We start from the raw sequence: 26,309 nt of genomic DNA, 5'->3' as shown, positions 1-26,309 counted from the left end.
CTAGTACATTAGCAAGTTTTTCAACTAACCAGTCATACTTTTTCCTATAGCTATTAAGTACAAATCACACTGACAGGTTTGTGTATTCTTCAGTAAAAGCCAATGTTAATACCTAAATTTTTTACCCCAAGTGTCCTAACAGAGTGGCTCAAACAGTTAAGTGTCTCTGGGATTCAGAGTCTTTGTTTCTGAAGAGAGGGTAGTGTCTCCACATGTGGCAATTGTGACTGTTAAGTGAGATGACATGTAATACTACTGAACATATTAAATCTTCAACAGTAATCGATTCATTTTTCCTTCCTATTCTCCTTTCTTCCCCCTTTTATGCCTATTAAACCACCTGCTTAAATTGAGTTTAGAAATATCTAAGCCATAGACATGTTTGCTAACTGTTGTAATTTATAGATATAGTCTATGCCAGGATTGTTTTGTAATGTTTCCTTTATGAATGAACATTTGTCATTTCATTCATAATTTTTCAGTGTGAGACATCCTTATTTTCATTTGTAGCAAATAGTTATGAGTTTTTTTCATCAAATTATTCTTCATATCTTCCCCCTCTAAGGAATGCTTTTTAGGGCATAAAATTAACACGTAACATAACAAATATGGCCATTGTTTCATGAATAAAAATATAAAAACTATGCCTAGGAAAGCATAGGGAGATGGTACAAGTGCTTGGGCCATTGCCACCCCCATGGGAGACCCAGATGGAGTTCCTGGACATTGTAGCCATTTGAGAAATGACCTAGTGGAGGGTTTGTGTGTTTCTCTCTCTCTGTCTGTCTCTTTCTCTCTCAAAAAATGAACTGACACTTGTAGACCAGTAAAGAGAAACAAGTTATTCAAACACACACATACCCCATGCACATGATGCTAGAGATTGTTTTCCCCAAATACAGGAAATGGTCAGTAAAAAGAAATTAAGTCAAAGGTATCTGTGCTTTTTTGTATTTCATAAAGTTTGAGGAGAATCCTTTTATCTTCAAGTCCTGAGATAAAGGGAATGAATCTTATTTCGTGTTATCATTGGGACTGGTACAACAAACATAAAGTGGGAGGAAAAGAAATGGAGAAAAATGCTTAATGAGTCTGTCCCACTTGGGAGCAACCTCCAAAGAGAATAGCCAGGCAATGCCAGCCCACAAGCACTGTGGTATATGCATTTCCAGAGACCAGAAATTCCTTGTAGAGCCTGTCCTTAGGATTTAAATCTAGGCTGATGAAAGGTTCTACAAGAGGAAGTACTGAAGTGAAGTCCGCTCCTCCGTCATCTCATTCCCATCCCTCTCCCACTCAGCCGGGAGGGCCATCTTGAACTCAGCATGAATATGTTTTAATTCCACTGTAGAACACACTAAATATGACTGGAAAGTTGAGGAATATTATTTTCCAAAATACTGTAGAAAAAGTTTGTCATAATTGTACATTAATACAAAAGATAACTATAACCCAGAAAAGTGCTTGAATTCCATCTAATGATTGTGAAAATAGGAACCAAACCGCATTGTCCTTATTTTCCATTAAGTCAGGCTCTTGACATTATCATTTCTAATTGTCTTTTGACCTCCAACACTATGACACAAGTCCTACCAAAGCAAGCATATTGGTGCTGTAAGCATTGGACTTTGTGACAGGAGAAACATTTTAGTGGAAAGATTTCTATTAAAACATTAATTCAAAAAATAAGATGTGGTCACAATAGCAAAGGTCTTTTCTAGTTGATCATTTGTCATATAGAAACACTACCTTATGCAAACTGAGATGGCAAAACATTTCCAATAATTAATATTGTTTGGTCCAATTTTTGATTAGTGAAGAGATTTTATTGGTTATACACTGTATTTGGGTTCAGTTAGCCAGCCAGTGACAGATACTTGAGTGCCTGCCCAACATGTGCTCAACAATGTCTAAGAGATGACACTTGGAAGGATTCAAGAGTCATGTGTCTGCAGAAAAATGTATTTGTAATTTTGTAAAGAACAAAGGACCCAGGGTTGAGTTTGGTGAATAGTTGCAGTTTGGAAGCAGGGAGAGTGAGTGTGGGCTGTGAATGAGCCTGGCAGGCTGGTCACAGAGGTTGGGGAAGAACAGATCTACAAGAGGATAGCATCAGTAATGCATAATACCCTGTGCAGGGAGGCTGATGGGCTGTTGGACTGTGGATCAGCCAACCTCTCCCAGGAACTTGGGGAAGCATTGTACAAGGAGCAGCTTCAGAGGAAAAGGAGAGGAATGCAATATGAGGACAGAAGAGGCAAACAATGTGAGACAGAAGTGGGATCAGGAGAAAACATTCTGCCAAGTGGTAGATAGCTGTGCTTGTCTAAAGACAGAGAAGATAAATGCACGCCTTTGATCACATTTGGTGTCACATTTCTTGGAATCTTATTTCATGGAAATTTCCTACTTTGTATACATAGATGAACAAAATGTGAAAAACTTCACTTGTACCTGTTCACTGAATATATCATATTTATGAACTTTTCCTCAGTTTTGCTTTATATAAATTATGGTCTAATATCAATCCCATTTATGATAGCTACAAAAAATCAAATACCTTGGTATAAATTATGGAAATGTAAATGAATACCCTGAATGATAAATAGGCCTCATTTTAATGACTATATACTTTTTCTTCATAGAAGATATTATAATTACTCCATTTATTTTAATATATTTATAAGCTTAGAATATAAAGTCACTTTTTTGTTTTGTAAGTAAGCTGTATGAATGGTAGAATTTAAATGGGAATGATGAAAGTGAAGACTTATTTTTGAACATGTATTTCACAACATGACCACCAAATGTGCTCACCTGTTCATTTTATAAAGAGAAAAAAAAAACATTTAAAATTAAAATTGTACCATTCAGAGACTGTAAATCATGTAGTCAAAAAAGAAATGTAATACTCTGGTTTCTCTTCAGATCGTATAAATCTTTCGCCTTTTACTAAAGAAATGTAAATGCTCTGTATCACTGGGTGGAAAAAAGTCACATTTTAACCAAACACTGGATGATTAAGTATCCCTAGTTGGATATACTTTCCTTTAAGAAAGAAAGTTAAAAAGAATCAAACATTAGTGTTTCAACAAGACTCCATGAAAGTCAGGAAACTATAGAACCCAGATGATAAATGAAAATAGAATTAGTTCTTCAAGAATTTGGTGAACACTTCCCCTCTATTGACCAACATTAACATGATTGTTGCTTTACTTTATCACCAGCCATGCAGAAACTACTTCAAGGTTTGGATAAACTCCAGTATATTAAGTATTTTAATAAGCTTCATAAAAAATAAATATCCTCAGAACATAACCAAGCCTTTGACTTATTTCCCCAGTGAGTGCCCCCCCCCACACACACACACACCAGCTTGTTCTCTTGGACTAATGATCCTTTGGGTTCAATGTCACAATGGGAGGTTTGCTAGATGCCCCACTCTGGGAAACTGAACACAGCTAGCTCTCTAACCCGCAGGAAGATGAGATCTGTGACCTTGGCTGGGCCCTGGGCTATTGAGTGCTGTGGTGAGAGAACCCAGTGGAAGGGCTGTGCCTGGAGAGGCCTCAGTATTGCTAGACTCAGAGGGAAGTTGTGGGTTGGTCCTGATCAGTTGGTCCGAGATATCTACTGTTATCCCTTGTGTCCTGCTTCAATTTCTCTTTGACCTTTTAGGTTGGTAGTGTTCTTTTCCTTTCCTTATCATACCATCTCATCTCTGTATAAAAAATCTGTTTCCAGAAAGCAGCTCATGTATATGTGAAAGCCCAAACATAAAATCTTCTGAGGTTTCTGAATGTTGAGTTTAATCTATACTGGATTTTAAAAATTTTATTTTGACATTCTACGAAAGATCTATAATTTTTATTTATATATAATAATTGTACAACTTTATGGGATACAGAGTGATAATTTAGGACATTTATACAGCATGTACTAATGTAAATCACAATAACTATAATCTGTATATCCATACCCTTTCTTTATGTTTGAGGATTGGCGATCTTCTAGTTTTTAAAATATCTAGCAGGTTACTGAGAACTATAGTATCTCCACTGTGTTGTATAGCACTGAACATATTCCTCTATTGGTTAGGTTTTCTTCTTAGAGTTATCAACAGGTGACTGTCAGTTATATGTAAAATAATGAGGTATATAGAAATTTCTCCTGCAGATGTCACCACAATGAATAGCAAAAGTGAGAGAGGCCGTTCTTTTATTTTGCATTTTCTCCTTTTTTAACAGCGGAAACCTCCCATGGTGGTCGATGATCTTTTTGAAGACATGAAGGATGGTGTTAAGCTGCTTGCTCTGCTGGAGGTCCTGTCTGGGCAGAAATTGGTAAGAATGCTTTTTCTGGAACCCCATGTGTCAAATTGTTCCCATTTGTAATTTGGGGATGTAGAGTTCTGAGCATAAAAGGGTTTTGTCCATAGAAATGAAGGTTCTTTTGTGGAAATGCTAGTCTACTGGTCCCTTTGTGAGCAAGGAATAAATTTCCTTTATTGTTCCTGCACACTCTTAGTGCATTCTACACATGATGCCTGTACTAGCAACATCATACCTAAGAGTAAAGAACTTCATCAGTAATCTAGTGTGTTTAACTGTTGAATCAGGATGGTATGGAGGAAGATTAGCTGCAAATTAACACCTCCCTCATTTTTAAGTGCCTGCTTCCCATTTGGAATGAATTGTTGGTTGGTATCTGTATATTTATATAGCTGTGTGTTGAAAATTAAACTTAAATTCAAGGTGGCATTTTCTTATTCCTATGGACTTGCTCCACTATCACTCATTTATAACTAGAACAACATGTTCAGGATTAGCTGTTTTTATGTGCTGTGAAACCAGCACATAACCAACAACATTGTTGGTAAGCTATAAAGTATATTTTACTACATTTTCAAATAATTAAATATTGTTTTGCTCATTTTTTTCAATTCAGAGTAGGAAAGTGGTAAGCAGTTTATAAACAAACATGACTTACAAATAATGTTTACTGTAATTGGAAATAGGAGTTCAGGAAATACTTGGAATGTTGTATAATACACTAAACACAAAGTCCCAAATTAGTAATTTTTTATCTGTTGTACCTTGCAAGGACTACACAGTACTCATGCATGACTGAAGTTTTCAAAGACTCTTTACCTGACCATAAGCTTCCAGCTTATTTTGTGCAAAGAGTTTCAAAATAGCTTCTATAAATAACCATTTGCTGGAAAATACAAATTGAAAATAATTTGTGTAAATCATTTATCTAATTGGGTTCACATCACAGCAGGTGCTTTTGGTTCCCCATGTCCCATCTCCACTCCCTTCTGATGTCAACCATGTTGGCAGGAGTTGGGTATCAACTCGGGGATTTTGTCAAAGCCACAAGTTGCATGTGGCAGCCATGAAGGATAGGGAACTTGATGGTTTTGAAAGACTCTCAGCTAGGAGAGATGGGAGTCCATGAAAACATGAGTGTATTTTTAGGAAGACTGGTTCTAAGGTATATTTTTACACAGGTCACATGTATTCCTCCTAGATTCTCCATCAGACCTGAGTTCCATTGCCCAAGTCAAGAATCACCAACAGGACAGCATTTATCGGCTTTTTATTCTCCCCCATACCCTCTCTCCACACATCCTCACTGCTGCTACTCTGAGCACCTCAACAATGTACTATGTGTACCAAAGTCCTGTCTCTATTTCTGCTTTGGGGAAAATAAAACAAGACAAATATGAATAGCTAATTTGTATGTATGGGTCACATTCATGAACTAAATAAACTGGATTAACATTAGGATGTGGCCATCATTAGACTGAAATACACACTCTGTTAGTTGTCTGATAGAACTGGCCACTCTGTTTTATCATGCTGAATTAAGGATCCTACATAATGGGTACTCAAGAACATAAGAACATACGTCATTATAATTCCATTGTTGTCCTTGGCCAACAATATACAGAAATCCTGTTGGACATTTAACAACCAAGCTAAATTACTCCATAAAATGTATACATTTTTTACATACCAGTTTTGTTTCTGTTTAAGTGCTATACTCATTCAGATAGAGTTATGAGAACTTAAAATTGAAAAAATTTCAGAAAGAATCTCAGCATTATTATCTAACAGATATGGAAACTGTGGCATAGAAAGGTGGTTTCCAAATTAACCTCTTTTATTTATTTATTTTGAATCCTGAAAGATTCTGAATTCTATAAAATGAAATTATTCTGAAATTATAAGTATGTTTTGGTGATGGTTAACTTATATTTTGTACCCGTAAGCACTATGGTTCAGTACCACATTAATACGAGGAGCATAACTTTAAAGAAAGCATTGTCCTAGGCATTTTTTTAGAGCTTTTCAAAAGGAAAATATGGGCAGAACTGTTTCTTCAGAATCATTAACACTGGTTGGAAATCCTATAAATATGTGATGGATAGAACTCTATTAAGGTCACTACAAATGTTGCAGTTCACATAACTAAGAACTTTGGCTCAGATAATTATTACCCAGGAATTGTGACCAAATAATTTAGCACTCCCCTTACTGCCAGCATCTCAGGGTGAGGATGGACTCTCAATATCCTAGAACTCTCTAATAACCTATTGTCTGTGATATAAGGTCTTACCAGTAGATGGGAGTTTGATCTCGTTCTCACTCACTCTCTCCCTCATCTCTATTTTTATTGTTATCTCTGTCATTCTTTCAAGTGAGTACATAAAGATTATTTTTGGATTTTTCTACATTCCTTGAATATTTTTATAAAATGTCTACTGTTAAAAAAATTGTATATCTTGGGGCTGGCACCGTGGCTCACTTGGTTAATCCTCCGCCTGTGGCACTGGCATCCTATATGGGCGCCAGATTCTAGCCCCAGTTGCTCCTCTTCCAGTCCAGCTCTCTGCTGTGGCCCGGGAGTGCAGTGGAGGATGGCCCAAGTGACTGGGCCCCTGCACCCGCGTGGGAGACCAGGAAGAAGTACCTGGCTCCTGGCTTTGGATCAGCGCAGCACTGGCCGTAGCAGCCATTTGGGGAGTGAACCAAAGGAAGGAAGACCTTTCTCTCTGTCAGTCTCTCTCACTGTCTATAACTCTACCTGTCAAAAAAAATTATATATCTCTAATTACATGCAAACATAGGAACACTAAATTTAGTTTTTCACTTAAGATTTTTTTTTTAAGAATGTGAGGGAAACAGACATGGTGCTTAAGATGTTTCTTTAAATGCCTGTCCTGGATTGCCTTGGTTCAATTCCCAGCTGTGCTCCTGATTCCAGCTTCTTGCTAATGCACACCCTGGGAGCCAGGAGGTAATGGCACAAGTGCTTAGCTCCCTACCACCCATATGGAAGACCCTGATGGAGGTCCAGGCTCCTGGCTTCTGCATGGCCAAGTCCTGGCTGTTGTTAGGATTTGGGGAATGAGCCAGTAGAGATCTTACTCTTTTTCTTTCTCTGTCACTGCCTTTCATATAGAAATTAATTTTTTAAAAACTAAAACATGTGTGGAGTTACCATGAAAAAGATAGAAACAATATGATTACAAAGTAAGGATTATAAAAGAAACCTCTCTTATTTTTTAATCTTGTGTATAGTATCTTTTAAAAGACTGGAGAAGCTTAATGATATACCTAAGAGTGAAAAATAGTCAAACTTAGGAAATCGAGTATCAGATTTCTGCGTGCTCATTTGGTGACTTTTAGCCATTAATCACATATTTAGTTTAAAACTCAATTCGGCACTGGGTTTTGACATTTTCTATAAATAATCCAGCTAACATTTTTAGTTATTGTTATGGAAAGGAACTACCTTTTACCCTCTGAGAAAAATAGAGAGCACAAGTGAGTAGGGTATGTCCAGTGCCCTTAAAGAGCTTGCAGTTTAGTAAGGAGGTATGATTGTATCAGTTAGGATGGGTTAATGTGTATTAAAATATGTAACTATGTGATGAAACAATATAATAGATGTTTGTGTCTTCCTCACATAGCCAGGGTACTTCTGAATGAATGAGAAAAGCAGAAAGATATTATTTACCCTACACAATATCAGATTTTACAATGAAGGTTTATCATTTTAGACAGTTGGTATTGTTACAAAAATAGGCATATTGACTAATATAACAGAGTCCAGAAAGAAAACAAGACATGAATGGAACCTGAATATGTTGGAGGTGAATGTCAGATCTTGAGGAAATGAGGAACTAGTCAATAAATTAAACAGGAGTAAAATTTATCCTAATATATATAGATGAAATTCTATCATTATCTCTGTGCTATAAAAAATAAAAGCTATACATATTAAGAGCTTAAAGGCCAAAACTCTTTAAATTCTTAGTATGGGTGAACATTTTTTTGAAAAAAAATTAATAGGACACAGAAAATATTGCTGTATTTATATTAAAATTATAGTTCTAGTGATCTATGATTACTATAAAACTTGCTGTATACAGGTGAAATGGTCATATTTCCATTCAATTATTATTTATAGCCATTACCTATACCTCCACTAAACTGAGGTATTTTTGCATTTTACTGGTTCAACTTATTTGATTAAGTATTAAGCCTTTTTATTGTAATGTAATTTTAAAATACATTTTACTAGAACTAAAAAAAAAAGAAAAAATTGAAGTGAGGAAGATAGGAAGGCAATATCATTATGTTCTTAGAATTGTATCTACAAATCACATTGAATCTGGTAAAAACTAATTTTTTAAAATTAAGACTATTTTAAAAAAACACCTTTGAATTGACAAGTTACAAACTTGTTGAAGATACTCAAAATTCATTTTGTGAAAGGATGAAAAGAAGACTATACCAAGATTATATAAAACATATATTCAAAACAGTAAGTCTATACATAGCTCATAGGAAAACCTGGGCAAGAGGAGGCATTTTACAAAGGAAACACACATAGCTAATAAACAGAGGAAGAGATGTGCATGTCATTGCTGATTGGGGAAATGCAAATGAATAACACAGTAAAAAAGGGTACACACTTTTTTTTTTTTTGACAGGCACAGTGGGTAGTGAGAGAGAGAGAGACAGAGAGAAAGGTCTTCCTTTTTGCCATTGGTTCACCCTCCAATGGCTGCTGCGGCGGGCGCACCGCGCTGATCCGAAGGCAGGAGCCAGGTGCTTCTCCTGGTCTCCCATGGCGGGCAGGGCCCAAGCACCTGGGCCACCCTCCACTGCACTCCCGGGCCATAGCAGAGAGCTGGCCTGGAAGAGGGGCAACCGGGATAGAATCCGGCACCCCAACCAGGACTAGAACCCGGTGTGCCGGCGCCGCAAGGTGGAGGATTAGCCTGTTAAGCCACGGCGCCAGCCAAGTAGCATATTTCTAAGATTCATTTATATTATTGATTTTTTTTGCTAAATTTTGTTCATTTTGACAGCTATCTAATGTGCCATTTACATACTTTCCTTGTAAGATCACATGGATTATTTCCAGATTATTGCTATTGTAACTTATGCTGATGGGTCAGTCTTGTACTTCTTATCTTTTGTGTAGGCATAGTTTCTCTTAGGTATATGGTTAGGAAAGAATTGCTGAGTTAACGGGAATGAACTTGCAAAGTAATGCCAATCTTCCCTGAAATGGTTGCAATACTTTTCTCTATTACCAGCATTGCAAAAATAATCCTTTTGAAGCATATGCTCTATGACAGTTGAATGACAGATACTTAAGAATCATTCCCCCTTCAACTGAATGCGTATAAAATGTGTGCACCTGGGCCGGCGCCGTGGCTCAACAGGCTAATCCTCCACCTAGCAGCGCCAGCACATCGGGTTCTAGTCCTGGTCAGGGCGCCGGATTCTGTCCCGGTTGCCCCTCTTCCAGGCCAGCTCTCTGCTATGGCCCGGGAGTGCAGTGGAGGGTGGCCCAGGTGCTTGGGCCCTGCCCGCCATGGGAGACCAGGAGAAGCACCTGGCTCCTGCCTTCGGATCAGCGCGGTGCGCCCGCCGCAGCAGCCATTGGAGGGTGAACCAATGGCAAAAAGGAAGACCTTTCTCTATGTCTCTCTCTCACTATCCACTCTGCCTGTCAAACAAACAAACAAACAAATAAACAAAAAAAGAAATGTGCTACTTGGAAAAGTAATCTCAAGATATTGATACAGTGATATTCTCTATGTAGTATTAAAATGGAAGTGACTATTCTATTAAATAATACAAATAAATTAAAGGAATATATATATATATATATATATAGGGAATTGTTGAACTCAATGGGATGGTTGTCATGACAGTAGGAATGTAGGATTATGGAATAAATTATGGTTTCAAGGGCTATGACTTTCATTCTTAATTAGGTCCTAGCTGAATTCTAGTTTGCAGTTCATGGGTGCCTTTTATTTCAAATGATAAATAAGTGATTCATGTGCACCATGTATAACAGTGGTCCCAATAAAGAATAAGCAAAAATTTTTATATCCTCTATTTAAGTATTTGCTTTAAAATCTGATCCTCAAACTTACTACCTAGCACACTATTTTTTTTTTCATTTAGTAAATATAATTTTGCAAAGTACAATTTATGGATTGCAATGGCTTCCCCCCCATAACTTCCCTCCCACCTGCACCACACCCATCTCCCACTCCCTCTCCCATTCTATTCACATCAAGATTCATTTTCAATTATCTTTATATCAAGAAGATAGATTTAGTATATATTAAGTAAAGATTGCATCAGTTTGCACCCACACAGAACATGAAGTGTAAAATACTGTTTCAGTACTAGTTATAGCATTAATTCACATTGGACAACACATTAAGGACAGAGCTCCCACATGAGGAATAAGTACACAGTGACTCCTGTTGTTGACTTAACAATTTGACACTCTTGTTTATGGTGTCGTAATCTCCCTAGGCTCTTGTCATGAGTTGCCAAGGCTATGAGTTCGCTGACTTCAATCTTATTTAGACAAGGTCATAGTCAAAGTGGAAGTTCTCTCCTCCCTTCAGAGAAAGGTACCTGTTCTTTCCACTGGGATCTCACTGACAGAGATCTTTCATTTAGGTCTTTTTTTTTTTTTTTTTTTTTTTTTTTTTTTTTTTTTTTTTTTTTTTTTTTGCTAGAGTGTCTTGGCTTTCCATGCCTAACATACTCTCATGGGCTCTTCAGCCAGATCTGAATGCCTTAAGGGCTGATTCTGAGGCCAGAGTGCTGTTTAGGACATCTGCCATTCTATGAGTCTGCTGTGTATCCCACTATTTTTTTTTCAAAGAGTTATTTATTTGAAAGAGTTACACAGAGAGAGAGAAGGAGAGGCAGAGAGAGAGAGAGAGAGAGGTGTTTCATCTGCTGGTTCACTCCCCGATTGGCTGCAAAGGCTGGAGCTGTGCGGAAGCCAGGAGCCTCCTACAGGTCTCCCACACTGGTGCAAGGGCCCAAGGACTTGAGCTACTTTCCACCACTTTCCCAGCTCATAGCAGACAGCTGGAGCAGAAGAGGAGCTGCTGGTCTCAAACCAATGCCCACATGGGATGCTGGCACTGCAAGCAGAGGCTTTAACCACTACGCCACAGCACCAGCCCCAACCTAGCACACTATTAACTGGATTTGGTTTTGAGCTTTAATGAAAGATTATTTAGAGTTTTAATGTAAAGTTTGCTAATATCTACTTAATGGAAATTGTTTTGATTCTTCAAGTTAACACTGTGGCATGGAGACAGTGCATAATAAATTTTGGTAGCTTAAACACAGATTACTTAGGATATACATGTACCAGAACACACTGCTTGTGGAAAATATTTTCATTCTCACAACTATATTTTTTACCCTTGGCTCTTCTGTTCCATGTGTTTTGGTCATTCAAATCAAGAATGCTACTAGTACTGTCAGTATCTTTGCATGTTCATATGGCTGAAAAAAAATAGCAAGTGACCAATTTCCTTACTTATAAGATTGACAATCTATTTCTCAAGCACAGGAATTTGAGAAATCTCCATTCTTAGGCATACAGAAACCTAAGAGGCAAATGCATTAACAGGACAGCTGAAAATGAATGTTTTGATTAAGTAAATTAGTACATCTTCAAGAGTGCTAAGAAGACAACACTCCCTCATGTATTTGCTGACCTTTATAGAAACCAAGTCATTTTGATTGCTCTGAATATTCTGTCAGCACATTTTAACCCATATGAATAGATTTTATAACTATTTTAATGTGTTTGATTTATTCCTTTTCTTTGACTTTTTATAGCCTTGTGAACAAGGACGCCGGATGAAACGAATCCATGCCGTGGCTAACATCGGCACAGCACTCAGGTTCCTTGAGGGAAGAAAGGTGAGAGAGAAATAAAACACCAAAACATTTAAGGAAAGCATGGACACACTGATTGGCTGTGGGGTGAAAACTCCATGTAATCTATGCAGCATAGACATACAATATTACTGAGATAATTTTAGATTTACAGAAAATTTGCAAAAGAGATTCCATGCCTCCACTTCACCCAACTTCCACTAATGTTAAGAACATGTATAACCACAGTACAATTACCAAAATAAAGAGATTGAAATGGTTATGATGCTATTAACTAAAGCAGCAACATTGATCAAATCCCATCAATTTTCTTCCTACTGTTTTGTTTCTCTTCCAACCTAGTATTACATGTTGCTTTTAATTGTCTCATTAGTCTACAGTGTTCTTTCATTGTCTCCTGTGACCTTGGCAATTTTTATAGCTGCTAGTGAGTTATTTTGCAGAATGTTCTCAATTTGAGTTTATATAATATACTGTCATGATTATTGAAGCTGTAAACTATTGGCAATGAAGTGAAGTTGCATTCTTTCCAGTGTTTCACTCAGTGGATATAGCATTCTGGCAAGTCTTACTGCTGATAATGTTAATTTCGATCACTTGCTAAGGTGGTGTCTTAGTCCATTTTCTGTTGCTGTAACAAAATACATGGGACTGGGTAATTGATAAAGAATAAATAATAGAAGCTTCTTTGGCTTATGGTTCTGGAGAATGGAAAGACCAAGAGAACAGCTTCTGTCACTTGGTGAGGAATTCCCTGCTGCAGAATGTGACTGAGGGCAAGACAGAGCAAGTATGTGTCAGCTCAGGTCTCTCCTCTCTTCTCTTAAAGCCACCAGTTCTATCACAGAACCACATCCTGCTCACATTGTGCAATCCTCATCACCTTCTAAAGGCCACATAACCAATCATGAACATATGAATTTGAGGATTAAGACTACAACATATGGGATTAGGGACATAGTTCAGTACAGTAGATGGTGTATACTATGTGTTTTGTGGTAAAGTTACCTTTTCCGCTTTACACTGACAAGCAATTCAAGGAGATTATTAGCACTTGCTAATTTTCTTATTCATTTGCAAACTTCTGTTCACTTGTCTTAGTATCAATTGTTTTCAGAAATTATTTCTGTGATGTTTACCTGATGGTAATTTTGTATTTCCCTTATTCTCACTACATTTATTAATTGAATTATTTCGTAAGAAAAATATGTCCTTTCTGCCCCATTTATTTATTCAATTTTTTATCTCAGTATAAACTCATTCTATTTATTCAATAGTTATACTCTGTTACTCTCCTTATTATTGTTACTTTGTTACTCATATTGTTCCAGCTTTGAGTATTAAGAGCTAACTGCACCATTTGATGTGATCCCACCAATTTTCAATCACACCTTTTTTTCTGAAATGGTAGAGATTCCAGGATTATGATATATCTTTTCTACCCCAGTCCTGAGATCAAGCACTTCTCTAAGAAGGCTTTGTTCCTTTCATTGGTGAGTGGTTTCAGAAACCACGGTCTAGATATCTGCTTATTGCTCCTGGGTATCAATGCTCCTAGGCCACCTTGGCAGGCAGATCCAGAAAGCATACATTCTCCCTGCCTTGTGTATGCACCCACACCTGTTCCTCTCCTTCCTCTGTCTGTGTGTATGTGCCTACTATCATTTTAAGCTGATTCCCCTGATTGCAGTCTAATCCAACCCCGCAATGTTCATTCTAGTCTTAAATGCTTGCTTTCCACTTTCTCTGAAAATGAACAACTTGATTCTCATCTATAATATATTCACATAGACTTTAATTCTGATATACACATAAAGTAGTTTCAGAATTTCTAACCACTACCCCTTTGAGAAACATTTACTACCTGAAGAATAATATTTGTGAACAACTGTTTTGTCTTTAGTGTTTCAATATCCCACCAAGAGACTGATTTCCAAATGTATTTAGATTACTTCTATTCTTCCCCATCCCCTTCAGTGAGATTGTTTTACACATTTGTAGTATAGTCATATTCATTTGTTATTTTTTATATTTTTAAAAACTTTTATTTAATAAATAAAAATTTCCAAAGTACAGTTTATGGATTACAATGGCTTCCCCCCCATAACTTCCCTCCCACCTGCAACCCTCCCATCTCCCGCTCCCTTGTTATTGCTTCTACTCCTTTTTTTTTTTTTTGACAGGCAGAGTGGACAGTGAGGGAGAGAGACAGAGAGAAAGGTCTTCCTTTTTGCCGTTGGTTCACCCTCCAATGGCCGCTGTGGCCGGCACATCATGCTGATCCGAAGCCAGGAGCCAGGTGCTTCTCCTGGTCTCCCATGCGGGTGCAGGGCCCAAGCGCTTGGGCCATCCTCCACTGCCTTCCCGGGCCATAGCAGAGAGCTGGCCTGGAAGAGGGGCAACCGGGATAGAATCCAGTGCCCCAACTGGGACTAGAACCCGGTGTGCCGGTGCCGCAAAGCGGAGGATTAGCCTGTTAAGCCACGGCACCAGCCGATTCTATTCCATTTTGTCCACACAAATACATACGTATCTTGGTTGATTTAATTACTTGGTTGACTGACACATCCCTGTGGCTCTCAGAGTATGTTATGCTTAGAGAAGCATAACCTCCCACCTCATCCCTACTACCCTGTCCTTATTCTCCATTTGCCCCCTCCAGGTAACCAGACTCTAGTTTCTGAACTCCTCTATGTATTTCCTTTTGCAAATGAGTTGTGGTTTCATATTCTCACTACTTTTGTTCATGAAGGTGAGCACACTGTAAAGGATTTTGACTTTTCCATTTAGCATTATATCCTGGAAATCTACCCATATCAGTTTATAGAGATTACCTTATTCTCTTTACAACTGTGTAGTACTCCATTATCTGAATATGCCATAGCTTATTCAGCCTCTCTCTTTGAATGACCCTTAGATTGATTCTAATATTTTTCAAACACAGTGATGCAATTTATAACTAGTTGCATAAGTAGTTTCACATTATTAGAAGTATATCTTCTAAGTAAATTACAAATCGCAAGTGTGATTTCTAGGTTAAAAAAAACAAGTGCACATGTAATTTTGTGAAGTTTTGCATGCTTTCCTCCAAAAGTGCTGAAGCAACCCTCTGAGGCTGAGCCTTTCTAACTTGTGGGAGTTGGGAAATCTGTGCTTGACGATATCAAAATCAGCTGTTTAAGTAGAATAACACAAAGTTCGGGAAAGCAGAACAATTCAATTATTTCCTTCTCAATTCATGTTCACTAAGTTAATTCATTTACTCCACAAATGTATAATTGAGTACTTTCACCAAACAGGAACTGTGGATGATACGAAATTAAAGAAATCTTGGGACCTACCCCTCAATGTTTACATTTTGATAGGTTGACAGTGCTATGAATCAGCATAAAATTCAGTCAGTTGTGCAAACTTCATATCCAAGAGAGATTCCAGGCATTTATGTAGTGTAGAAAAGCAGTCCTCATTCTCAATGTGTTTTTGAAAAGATCACGGTCATCTTATTCTTGTTGGATGCCTGCTTCTTGCTCATCCTGTATTAGTTTTTCATAAAAAACTGCGTGAAGCTTTGGAGGAACAATAAATTTAGTTTTTCAGGTCATTCACTTTCTCATATCAGTTGTATAACAATAAGGCCGTATTTCATTCTGACATATATTTATTATCTAAAATTTAAAAATCCATCATATTAATTAATAATCTTAGAGAAAAGTTTAATGTCTCATCCTCTAAAAGATGTTTATGCAGAGTTGTTTTCACAGAAGACTGCCTTTCACAAGGTCTGCTTTCATGGAATGCCAAGTAATAAAAAAATGAGGAGACTCAGATTTTTTTTTTTTTTTTTGACAGGCAGAGTAGACAGTGAGAGAGAGAGACAGAGAGAAAGGTCTTCCTTTTTGCCGTTGGTTCACCCTCCAATGGCCGCCGCGGTAGCGCGCACCGCGCTGTTCCGATGGCAGGAGCCAGGTGCTTATCCTGGTCTCCCATGGGGTGCAGAGCCCAAACACTTGGGCTATCCTCCACTGCACTCCCTGGCCACAGCAGAGAGCTGGCCTGGAAGAGGGGCAACCGGGACAGGGTCGGTGCCCCGACCGGGACTAGAACCCGGTGTGCAAGGAGACTCAGATTTTAAATATTATACTTAAGACAGAAAGTAATGCACTTGAATCTTGGACAAATATCTTTAAAGTAAACCATCACAAGTCCCTGAACTTTTCTTATTAATTACACACCTTGGCCGGCGCCGTGGCTAATCCTCCATCTGTGGCGTCAGCACTCCGGGTTCTAGTCCCGATTGGGGCACCAGTTCTGTCCCGGTTGCTCCTCTTCCAGTCCAGCTCTCTGCTGTGGCCCAGGAAGGCAGTGGAGGATGGCCCAAGTTCTTGGGAGACCAGGAGAAGCACCTGGCTCCTGGCTTCGGATCGGCGCAGTGCACCAGCCGTATCGGCCATTTTTTGGGGGGGGTGAACCAATGGAAGGAAGACCTTTCTCTCTGTCTCTCTCTCTCACTGTCTAACTCTGCCTGTCAAAAAAAACAAAACAAAACAAAACAAAACAAAAAAACAAAAAAACACACCTCATGAAATCTTGGTTTAAACTTGTTTTAAAATTTTTATTTGTGAGGCAAAAACATTATTATTATTATTATATTTTCTATCCACTGATTCTCTCAAATTACCACAACAGCCAGGACAGGGCTAATTAAGGTTGAAGCAAGAAACCAGGAACTAAATCCAGGTTTGCCATGAGGGTAGCAGACATCCAAATATTTGCGCTTTCTCCTAGAGTACATATTAGGAAGAAGCTATAGTCAAGAACCGGAACAAGGACTCAAATCCAGGCATTCTGATATGGGGAGTGGATATTTCAACTAGCATCTTTATCATCAGTCTAAACTTAAAGTTGTTGTGCTAGAAGTCTGAAGAGTGCTGTGTTATTTTTCTTTTCTTGTTCAGGGATTATGCGAAGTGATGAGCAATTGTTGACTGAATACTATGGAGAATGACTAAGATAAAATTACTATGTAAATATATTTTTGCTGGGACAGAGAAATTTCTTTTAATATTTAGGGCAACAACAAAATGAAGAATTGGGGACAATTGGTAACAAATTGACTTCTATCCTGAATGCTTGATAGTTATAATCCCCCAAAAGTAGGAAATGAATGCTAATATCTCTCCATTTAAACTGTTTCTTAGCTTTCCTTTTTTTTTTTTAAATTTAGTACTTAGGTATTATTTATTTTGAACAAATGCTGATTTTGAAAGGTGGTTTATGTATGTATATCATCTTCTCCCTTTGTTTTTCATGTCAGTCCATGTACAGAGGATCACCGGTTAGTACAAATTTTAGAATTCTTAACTCCTGATTTTTGTAGGTAAAAGAGAATCTAAGTTTCATGCTATTTGGTAACAAACTTCAAAGTAAGTGCATCTTAAAATACTCATCATGGTTCCTTTTATTTTCCCGTCGACCTCTAAATATAAAGAATGTTTTTTGTTTGTTAATCACTTTTGTTGGCAGTTTCCTGCATGATATATTTTTCAACATTAAACAGAAGTTTTTAAAATCCATTTTATAGTGGTTTTTTTTTTTTGGTTTTTGTTTGTTTGTTTTGTGCACCTAACAAATGCACCTGGAATTTTTACTGAAACCACATGCTTGTTTGTTTTTATGACTCACCCTACTGACCTGTGTGGACCACTACATAGGCATGCCCAAATATTAGTGACATCTAATAAAGTCCTGATTATTACAAAATTAAATGGCTTATAATGTTCTAGTATACTACTAGTACATTTTTTCTTTTTAAACAGATTAAATTAGTCAACATTAACTCCACGGATATAGCTGATGGCAGACCCTCAATAGTTCTTGGATTGATGTGGACCATCATTCTCTATTTTCAGGTATTGTGCTATGGTTCCTTCTTTACCTAAAATAATGTCATAAAGGGAGACAACAGTACACATTTCAATAGTGCCTTCATTTGTTGTATCTTTGAGATTACTCCTCAGCAGAAATGTGAACTTCACACATTGTTTCTTAATAGCAGAGGAATTTTCTTTCCTCTTCTCCTTTGCAAAGATGTTGTACATGGAGCCTCTCCCAGAGAACTCCAGCAGAGTCCGGTCTGAAAAATGAAGATTAAGTTTAACTGCAGAAGGAGCTCAAAGAAATTTTCATTTTTCTCTGTGATGGAGCATTTCTAAGCTCCTATTAGACAAGAAGGGGAGAATTGTCATTCCATCCCAAATAACTGTTGACCATTGTGTTTTGTTAATGCATTACTGCATTCAAAGAGCATATATTAATGTGTATAAAACAGAGTGCAGTGGTAGCTCCAAAGAGGAATAAGATACTACCCAATTCCTGTAAGGTCTTACGTTTTGTCAAGGGTGTTAATTAAGGACATTAAGGTTAACCACGTTTAGTTAGAAAAGTAGAATATATGTAGAGAAAAGAACAAAGATAGTTCTTATGTTTTTGCTGGTAATTAACACAGATTGAAGAGTTGACCAGCAACCTGCCACAGCTGCAGTCTCTGTCTGGCAGTGCATCTTCCGTGGACAGCATTGTCAGCTCTGAAACTGCCAGCCCTCCAAGCAAGCGCAAGGTAGCTACCAAGATCCAAGGAAATGCCAAGAAGACGTTACTGAAGTGGGTTCAGTATGCAGCTGGCAAGTAAGTACTAAGAGTTTGTTTACTTGAAACCCATGGAGTGGGTGTTAGGCCTTGTGGTTGATGCCCATGACCCTTAGCTGACTCTGGCTCAAGTATTTGTATTCCTGCCACCAAAATGGAAAACTTGGGTTGAATTCCTGGCTGTTAACTTCAGCCCAGCCCAGTCCTGGCTCTTGTAGGCATTTGTGGAGTAAACCAGCAGATAAGACAGAGATCTCTCTTTCAAAAGAATAAGTAATTTTTAAAACCCTTAAATAATTTATCAATTGATTACTGATTGTATCTTCCAATGATAGTAATGTTTGAAGAGATACTTGAATGGATTTCTTTAGCTCTTGTTTCTCTCTTTCTTTGAATCAAAATGAAAATAATTACTGGTAGTAGTCTAGAAATACACTGTAATAAAATTAGTTTCCTCTTCATTTGTGAGATTGGGCCGGTTAATTTGATTAATTAATTCTATACTTTGGCTAATAGCATGAGAAGTAATTCTATTCAGGCCTTTGGTTAGAGTTTCTGCTCCTATTGAATAATCTTTACACACATAAGTTAGAGATTTAAATTATATCATCTCTTTATAAGACTACTGAGCTCTTTTTACTAATACTTAAAAGTCTATATATTGAAAAAAATATTCTTGTGTCCTGAAACTTTCTATTGATTGATCTCATTTTTTTGTCTAGAAGGTAGATTCTTTTGCCAACTCTTTATTTTTTAAGTTTATTTATTGGAAAATCAGAGTGACAGGGAGAGACACTAAAAGAGATCCTCCATCCTATGGTTCACTCCCCAAATGGCTGTAACATCCAGAGCTGGGCCAGACCAAAGCCAAGAGCCAGGAACTCCATCCAGGTCTCCAAAATGGATGTCAGGGGTCCAACTACTTGGGCCATACTCTTCAGCTTTCCCAGGTGCACTAACAGAGGACTGGATCAGAAGTGGACCATCTGGGACTCCAGCAGGTGCTCTGATATGGGATGCCAGCATTCTAGGCAGTGGCTTAACCTGCTGTGCCACAACACTGGCCCCAAGTCTACTTTTATAGACTGAGAATTTGTTTGGTTTTCCTTTTGCTTGTCACAACAAATATACATGTAGAAACATTTATATAATAATCGTATATAGAAAATGACTACTCTCCAAAAGAAGTCTTCTCATTGCAATTTCAATGGAGTTTTCAGTTAAACTTATCAATATCTTGTGATCAAGGCTCAATCCATGGGCTGGCGCTGTGGCTCACTTGGTTAATCCTCCACCTGCAGCGCCGGTATCCCATGTGGGCGCTGGGTTCTAGTCCCAGTTGCTCCTCTTCTAGTCCGGCTCTCTGCTGTGGCCTGGAAAGGCAGTGGAGGATGGCCCAAGTGCTTGAGCCCCTGCACCCACGTGGGAGACCAGGAGGAAGCACTGGGCTCCTGGCTTTGGATCAGTGCAGCTCCAGCAGTAGTGGCCGTTTGGGGGTGAACCAACAGAAGGAAGCCTTTTCTCTCTGTCTCTCTCTCTAACTGTCTAACTCTGCCTATCAAATAAAAAAAAGCTACATCCATTCATAGAGATATTTTTTATTAATTTGATTTTCCTACCTGATATATAAAGCTAACTCATTTTCTATCTTGTTTTGCGTGTCTAAATATCATCTGAGTCTGATTCTCTTTCTGAAAAATTGTTGTAACTAGTAATTAATGGAAAATATTGAGGCATTAAACAGACTTACTTCTATTTTTAAACGTGACTGAAGAGCAAAAATGGAGAGAGGAAATAAACATTGTGAACATGTAATTAATGTTACTAACATGCATTTTTTTAGCTTTTAAAGTGTGTCGACTTCTAATTTGGGATGTATATTTATGATTCAAGAGCAGTCAAAAATATTCCTGAAGTAAAGCTTTTGTGACTCTTTAGAATCTATAGTGGAAAATAATCATGATAAGTTCTTCCCACATTGCTGGGATACAGATTGCAAGTACATTGCGTATTACTCATCTCTGTTGGAAATTGACCAGAAAAAGAAAGAGGTTGGACTGGAAAACACAAAACCACATCCTGATATTTATTAATGTGCTTTTGGGATTAAACTTTGTAACAAAGTCAGTGTAGCATTCTGTTATTTATTACTCCACACAGCATTTAATTAGCCCAAAACAAATTCCCATTTAATAATTAAGTGGCTTAACTTAAACTCACATTTAATGTTATTGGAGTTGCCCTGAATTGAATTTTATGCATGCCATGTTGAGTTTCAAAGATGTTCAGGGGTCCAGAGACAGCTCAAAACGTTTCTTGCTTGTATACCCATAACACCAATGGAAGTTGTATTTTGCTTATGTGTGGAAATATCTAGAAATGTGGACCTGATGTTCTCCACCCACTAACACTTCAATGAGATCCATTTGTTTGTATATGCAGAAATTACAGAGGTTTAAGAAGATGATTCTTTATTGCCATGAAAATTGGGTGACTAATATATGATTCCATTACACTCCCAACTCTTGATAATTTTTCTAAAATCTGCCTTTTATGCTAGCCCAGCGTATACTTTTCATGGAACTTATTATCTGATGTGGTTAAGAGACTTTGGATCTACCATAGAGTCTATGAATGATATTTTCTCCCAAATTTTTATTTGTGTGGGACTCTCTAATCTGGAGGTTCATCACACTCACAAGACTGAAAATGGTAGGAAGTAATTAGCATCCAGTAAACATTGGACTGTCAGTGTATACTCATTATTTTCATATGTAGTTTAATAATATTTTAGAAATGAGATTAAAATACTGTATCAGTAACACAGGCTACATAAGTGCTTTTTAAAAATTTTATTTATATGAAAGGTAGAGTTACAAAGAAAGAAGGAGAGAGGGAGGGAGAGAGAGAGAGAACTTCCATCTGTTGGTTCAATCCCCAAATGGCCACAGTGGCCTGAGTTGAGCCACACCGAGGATAGGAGCCAAGAGCACTTCATCCAATTTTCCCACTTGGGCTATCTTCTGCTTTGCAGCCACAGTAGTAGGGAGTTAGATTGGAGGGCAGAGTAGCTGGGACTCAACCTGGTATCCATATGGGATGCCAGCACTGCAGAAAGGGGCTCAACTGCTGTGCCACAATGCAGGCCCCATAAGTGCTATTTTTAAATTGATTTCATCCACTGCCAGTACATAGTCTCAGAAATAACATTAATTTACAGCATATTTGACATTTGCATACCTATTATCAAGTATCTATGAAGAACAATTATATTTTATGATGGAAATTAATAAGATAACCAAGCTAATGAAGATAGGTATACACAGATTCATTCAAAGTAGCTTAAAATAAGCATGTGTTACAGTTCAGAAATGCCTATAAACTGGACACTTCATCAATTCATTAAATCATATATTTGAGTTTCCTTTAGGTTTGTGTACATTGGTAACATATATTTTACATGCGGCTGGTGCTGTGGCATTGCTGGCATCCCATATGGGTGCCTAGCTGCTCTACTTCCAATCTAGCTCTCTGCTATGGGCTAGGAAAGCAGTTGAAGATGGCCCAAGTCTGTGGGCCCCTGTGCCTGCATGAAAGACCTGGAGGAAGCTTCTGGCTATGGATCAACTCAGCTCTGGCCTTTGCTGTCATTTGGGGAGTGAACCAGCTGATGGAAGACCTCTCTCTCTCTCTCTGGCTCTATATCTCTCTGTAACTCTGGCTTTCAAATAAATAAAATAAATCTTTAAAAAATATATAAACATATTTTACAGTGAACCTCAAGTTCACTTAGAAAACTTAATATCCACCAGCTCTGCTAAATTTACTCTATTAAACAGTATGTCAGATTGTATTTTTCATGGAACGTTAGAGAATCTAGTAAAAATAATATTTCTGCTTTATTTAGAAATAGCTACAAAGTTAATGAGACTAAGTTTCTAAGAAGAAATTAAGATACCACTGGATCTGCTGCATTTCACGTACTTAAGCAATCATATTTATAGTCTCTCCTGCTCGGGGCTGCTGCCGATGCTCAGGAAGATCTCGGCTCTCCTTATGGAGCTGCCTGAGTGATGAGTTATGTAGAGAAAAAAATCCCTCATTGTGGTCTTGACTCATTTCTGGTTTCTGTTGCCAGTTTGAATCTCTTTCTAAATTATAAATGGTTCAGAACTAAATCACTAACAAAGAAGACCGATCTGCCACTATGGCGTTGTCTTCAAGGTAATTTTAAAATACCACATAAGCATATAAAAACCATCTGAAGGTCTGGCATTGTGGTGCAGCAGGTTAAGCTGCCATCTGCAGTGCCAACATCCCATATGGGCATCAGTTCATGATCCGGCTACTCCACTTCCAATCCAGCTCCCTGCTATGTGCCTGGGAGGTCACTGGAGGATGTTTGGGACCCTGCACACACGCAGGGGAGACCTGGATGAAGCTCCTGCCTCCTGCCTTCAGCTTGGCCATTGTGGCCATTTGGGGAGGTGAACTAGTGGATGGAAGGCCTCTCTCTGTCTCTCCTTCTCTCTCTGTAATTCTGACTTTCAAATAAATAAATAAATCTTTTAAAAAACATTTAATAAGATAATTGGAATGGCTCTCTGAGCTGATAAGGATTATAGGGTATTTTGTGACCACTGGACTTATGATCACATCTATTTGCATTTGTATATTCTGCACTTGCTACAGTTCAGCCATAATACCTTAGTCTGTTATAACCTATGCATTGTAGTTCTCAGAAATGTGTATCTCTTCAGAAAGTATGCAGTAGTTAACTATATCACTTTAGATGCTTTTACACTTTTGCTTTTTAAAATTTTTCTGATACTTTTCTGTACATTGGTTTTTGTTTTTTAAAAAGTGTGAAAATGGAACCAGTGGTTTAAGCCATCTCCTTCAATGCTGGCATCCCATATGGGGGCCAGTTGAAGTCCCAGCTGCTCCATTTCTGATCCAGCTTCCTGCTAATATGTAAAGTAGTAAAAGATGGCCCAAGTGCTTGGGCCCATGTCATCTGTATCAGAAAAGTGGGTGAATTCCAGGCTCCTGGCTTTGGTCTGCCCCAGCCCTGGTCATCTTGGCCATTTGGAGAGCGAACCCATGGATGGAAGATTCTCCTTCTCCCCTCCTCACACCTCTGTTCTTCCCTTTCCCCTCTTTCTTCTCCCATCTCCCCTTCTCTACTCCCCCTCTATAACACTGCCTTTCAAATAAATGAATAAATCTTTCAAAAAATAAAAAAAAAACTTGAAAGTGTGAAAATGTGCTTTAAGCTATCAATGACCAAAAAGTCCAATATTTCTTTAGGAAGCACCAAAAATGGAACTAGATTTCCATCTTACCTTACTGCCTTCTAAATTTTGTTGCTTACATTTTTCTAAAAACATAGAACTGATTTATCTAACTGTATATTGTTGGTGAAAAGCACTGGATTTTGCATCAGGCCTTGAGGAGAGTGCTGTGTTTACTGAGAATGTGACGTGATTTTGTGTTTTTATCACACCAAGGCAGACTGGAATAGAAGTGAAGGACTTTGGACGGAGTTGGAGGAGTGGAGTTGCCTTTCATTCAGTTATCCATGCCATAAGACCTGAACTAGTAGACCTGGAGAAAGTGAGAGGCAGATCTAACCGAGAGAACCTGGAGGAAGCATTCACCATTGCAGAAGTGCAACTGGGGATCCCAAGGCTGCTAGATCCTGAAGGTACCTAAAGTAACCAAGGACTATTTTATGCCCTAACACAGTGGGCTTGCGTGTCCTACCTAAATCCAGAAATCACACAACTTCCAAGACACTATTGGAAATCAGAAAGCTGGCGAAAAGAAGCAAAAAAAAAATCATCCTGTACCAATTTTTCACTTGATAAAATATGCTACATTGTTCCAAATAGTGCTTTGATCTTAGTGTGTCAACCAGGGGGACTGGACTTACTCAATAGAATTAAGGATTAAATGTAATTTTTAGAAGCGCATATATGAAGTGCATTTATGGGAGGTCAGGGTTTAACAGAATAAAATAAAATAATTATTTAAATAACTCTAAAATTTCTGGAATAAATGGAATTATTCTAGTTAGAAATATATGATCAGCTTTAAAATATTAGTTATTAGATGCTTAGATATGTTGGTAACCATTTAGTGATTTGGTGTCAAGTAGCAACTACATAAATGATTGACTAATATTTTCATTCTAATTGTTTGACACAGTTTTGGTAGGGCTATGAATTTTAAGGCTTTCTGGAAATAAAGTTTCGCATTTCAAGCCTTCAAAAGATCATTTTGATACTCTACATAAACTAGTAAGTTGCTACATTGAAATGAAAGTAGCAAAGTGAATTTGCTAAATGTTACAGGTAATTTCTTCTTAGGGATGACAGTAATGGAAACTTGTATTAAATACGTGGAAATATACAGTGAATGCAAATTATTTTCAAGATGAGACTTCAAAATGAACTTTGTTAACCTCTATTTTTTTAATGAGAACCTTCCCTTCAAAAAGTTATTTACTTGGGCACATTCAGAACAATGTTTAAGAAGCCACTTGGAGCATCTTCCTGTTTTGGAGAGCCTGGCTTAGAATTTCAGCTCTGTTTCCAATTCCAGCTTCCTGCTAATGTATACCTTGGAATACAGCAGGTGATGGCACAAGTAGTTGGATCCTTGTTACCCATATGGGATGCCTGGATTGTATTCCAGGCTCATGACTCCAGTCTGCCCCAACCCTAGCTATTTTGGATATAAAAGTGAAGCAGTACATAGAAGATCTCGCTCTGTCTCTGCATTTCTCTTTCTGTTTCTGTGCATTTCAAAAAAATGTTTGCTAACTTGAATGTGTCAGCTTTTGTAGAAACAGATTCAGTAGGCCAAAAGTTATAAAAATTTCATAATTTGTTATATATAGGTAACAGCATATACTATGTTACATCATGAATCAAATGCTGCTTTTCTTTCCATTTCTATATTACATGAGATGGTTTTTCTAGTTGTTCGCATATATCCTCAATATCAGTGATCTTGTCATTAATTTCAAGTAGAAAAACCATTATTCCTCAAGAGTATAGACAAAGGCAACAATAATAATCAGATCTAGGCCGGCGCCGCGGCTCACTAGGCTAATCCTCCGCCTTGCGGCGCCGGCACACCGGGTTCTAGTCCCGGTCGGGGCACCGATCCTGTCCCGGTTGCCCCTCTTCCAGGCCAGCTCTCTGCTGTGGCCAGGGAGTGCAGTGGAGGATGGCCCAAGTCCTTGGGCCCTGCACCCCATGGGAGACCAGGCGAAGCACCTGGCTCCTGCCATCGGAACAGCGCGGTGCGCCGGCCGCAGCGCGCTACCGCGGTGGCCATTGGAGGGTGAACCAACGGCAAAAGGAAGACCTTTCTCTCTGTCTCTCTCTCACTGTCCAC

General features: G+C 38.2%; 1 protein-coding gene across 1 annotated transcript in view; it reads left to right on the top strand.

Moving 5' to 3' along the window:
* Window positions 1-26,309, top strand: part of LOC133756691 (nesprin-1-like) — a 209,851-nt gene that overhangs the window by 15,262 nt on the left and 168,280 nt on the right. Inside the window, exons 3-7 of the mRNA XM_062187285.1 lie at window positions 4,248-4,343; window positions 12,198-12,281; window positions 18,074-18,166; window positions 18,763-18,941; window positions 24,413-24,609. Coding sequence (XP_062043269.1) covers window positions 4,248-4,343; window positions 12,198-12,281; window positions 18,074-18,166; window positions 18,763-18,941; window positions 24,413-24,609 — 649 coding nt within the window. The remainder of the gene's footprint in view (window positions 1-4,247; window positions 4,344-12,197; window positions 12,282-18,073; window positions 18,167-18,762; window positions 18,942-24,412; window positions 24,610-26,309) is intronic.

This window comes from Lepus europaeus, chromosome 3 (assembly GCF_033115175.1).
Source record: "Lepus europaeus isolate LE1 chromosome 3, mLepTim1.pri, whole genome shotgun sequence".
Taxonomy (NCBI): Eukaryota; Metazoa; Chordata; class Mammalia; order Lagomorpha; family Leporidae; genus Lepus; species Lepus europaeus.
The sequence above is the reverse complement of the archived record's forward strand: the minus strand, read 5'-3'. Positions and strand labels throughout refer to the sequence as shown.